At 49.8% G+C, this 1,591-nt stretch overlaps 1 protein-coding gene across 1 annotated transcript in view; it reads right to left on the bottom strand.

Annotated features, from left to right (window-relative positions):
* Window positions 1-1,453: 1,453 nt before the first annotated feature.
* LOC128278931 (glutamate receptor 1) overlaps window positions 1,454-1,591 on the bottom strand; it is a 77,850-nt gene continuing 77,712 nt past the window's right edge. The window contains exon 10 of the mRNA XM_053017654.1: window positions 1,454-1,552. Coding sequence (XP_052873614.1) covers window positions 1,454-1,552 — 99 coding nt within the window. The remainder of the gene's footprint in view (window positions 1,553-1,591) is intronic.

The following is a 1,591-nucleotide window of genomic DNA, read 5'->3' on the forward strand; positions in this document are numbered from 1 at the left end:
ACTCGTCCTTGATTTCAGTGCTCGTCCCGGTTGTTCGGTTTCGCTTTGATCTGTCTGGGCGGGGAGTAAGTTACTAGTTACATGGTATGACGTTGGTTTAGGGGGGTTAGTTTTGGCTTTACCTTACCACCTCCATAGCTTATAATATTTAATGCCCTCAATCCTAGCTTAGTCTCTATAGTTTCGATCACTCGCGGTTTGTTTGGTTGGCATGTGTCTGGGTGTGTTCGTTTCGGAATACCCTGGCCCGAAAGGAGCTCACACACTTCCCCTAATGGCTGCCCACTGATTGCTCACTGTAATGGTATGTTCATTCGTGTTTCCTATTGTTGGCCACCTTTCTTGCCGCTTTGTGTTTTATTATGTTCATCTCACTCACCACGTGCCAACTTCCGTTGGCCTAAACAAACCACCATGCGCGCGCCGGTTGGTTAGCTTCGTGTTTGCGCTGGTGCGCATTAGTTCTAGTTTTATTTTCTCACAAAAAATCCTCAAGTTTATGTTAATCGTTCGTTAGTCTTGTTTGGTTTCCGATCTTTAAGTTTGATTTATGGCATTATGGCTGAGCTCCGTAGCTTACTTTGTCGTTCGTTCGTTCGTTCGTTCGGCAACTTGCTAAGAAAGTGTTAATTATTTAGTTGATTCAAACGATGCGCGCGTGTGAATGTAGTGCACGCTGCGAACATGGACAGCTTTTTCCGATTACCCTCCCTTCCTTCCTTCCTTCCTTCCGCAGCAGCCAGCATTCTGTTCAGCGGTCTGTTTGCCGGCAGCTCATGGATTAATAGTGTTTATGTAACAGTTTTTGATTTGTTTCCATTCTGATTTAGTGATTTGATTACTCGTTTTGTTGTTGTTTTAGTGGCTTACAGTATCTCCACGTGTTTAAACTATGTTTTTTTACACAATTCTCTTTTGGCTGGCCGAACGAAACTTTGAGCCTTCAATAACCCTTTTACCCCCTTTTTGACTCGACGCTTACAGTCGCCGCTTCCATCGCTTATGGAGTGCGAATTTAACTACAGACAGGCCGTTCAGGCCCCTGTTCAGCCCGCATCAGCCCTGCAGAGGTGCAAACCGGGCCGGGGGACCAACGCCGACCTCGCCCGACCTATCGTCTAGTAATTTGATTACTTCATAACAAAAATTCAACACCTTGTATCACCGAAACGGAAACAAAAAAGTGGGAACCGAAACTCAACGTGACAGCCCGATAATACCTAGTCTATGTACACGCGCGTGGCACGGTCTTGGCAAGACCGCACCCGGAACGACGGAATGGCGGTTCGCTTCCGTGAGGTTACAGCTCTTCCAATGATATTCGAGCTCCGCCGTTTGGCCGGCGAGCTGGCCAAGCGACGCACCGGCTGATCGGGGGGGAGGGTGGGGGGGACGGGACGAAGGACATTATGTACTCTGGGAGTGGACGTGTTGAGGGGGACGTGGGGGGGAATTATAGACAGGAGTTGTCGTGCACGGCCGGGGCCACTCCGCCGGGGACGTTGTCGCGCTTCAGCAACGTGGACGCGTCGTGGCGACTGTTGGCCACGATCTGTCGGATGGTGGGCGCGTACGGTGGACGTCATAGGCG

This window comes from Anopheles cruzii, chromosome 2 (assembly GCF_943734635.1).
Source record: "Anopheles cruzii chromosome 2, idAnoCruzAS_RS32_06, whole genome shotgun sequence".
Lineage (NCBI taxonomy): Eukaryota > Metazoa > Arthropoda > Insecta > Diptera > Culicidae > Anopheles > Anopheles cruzii.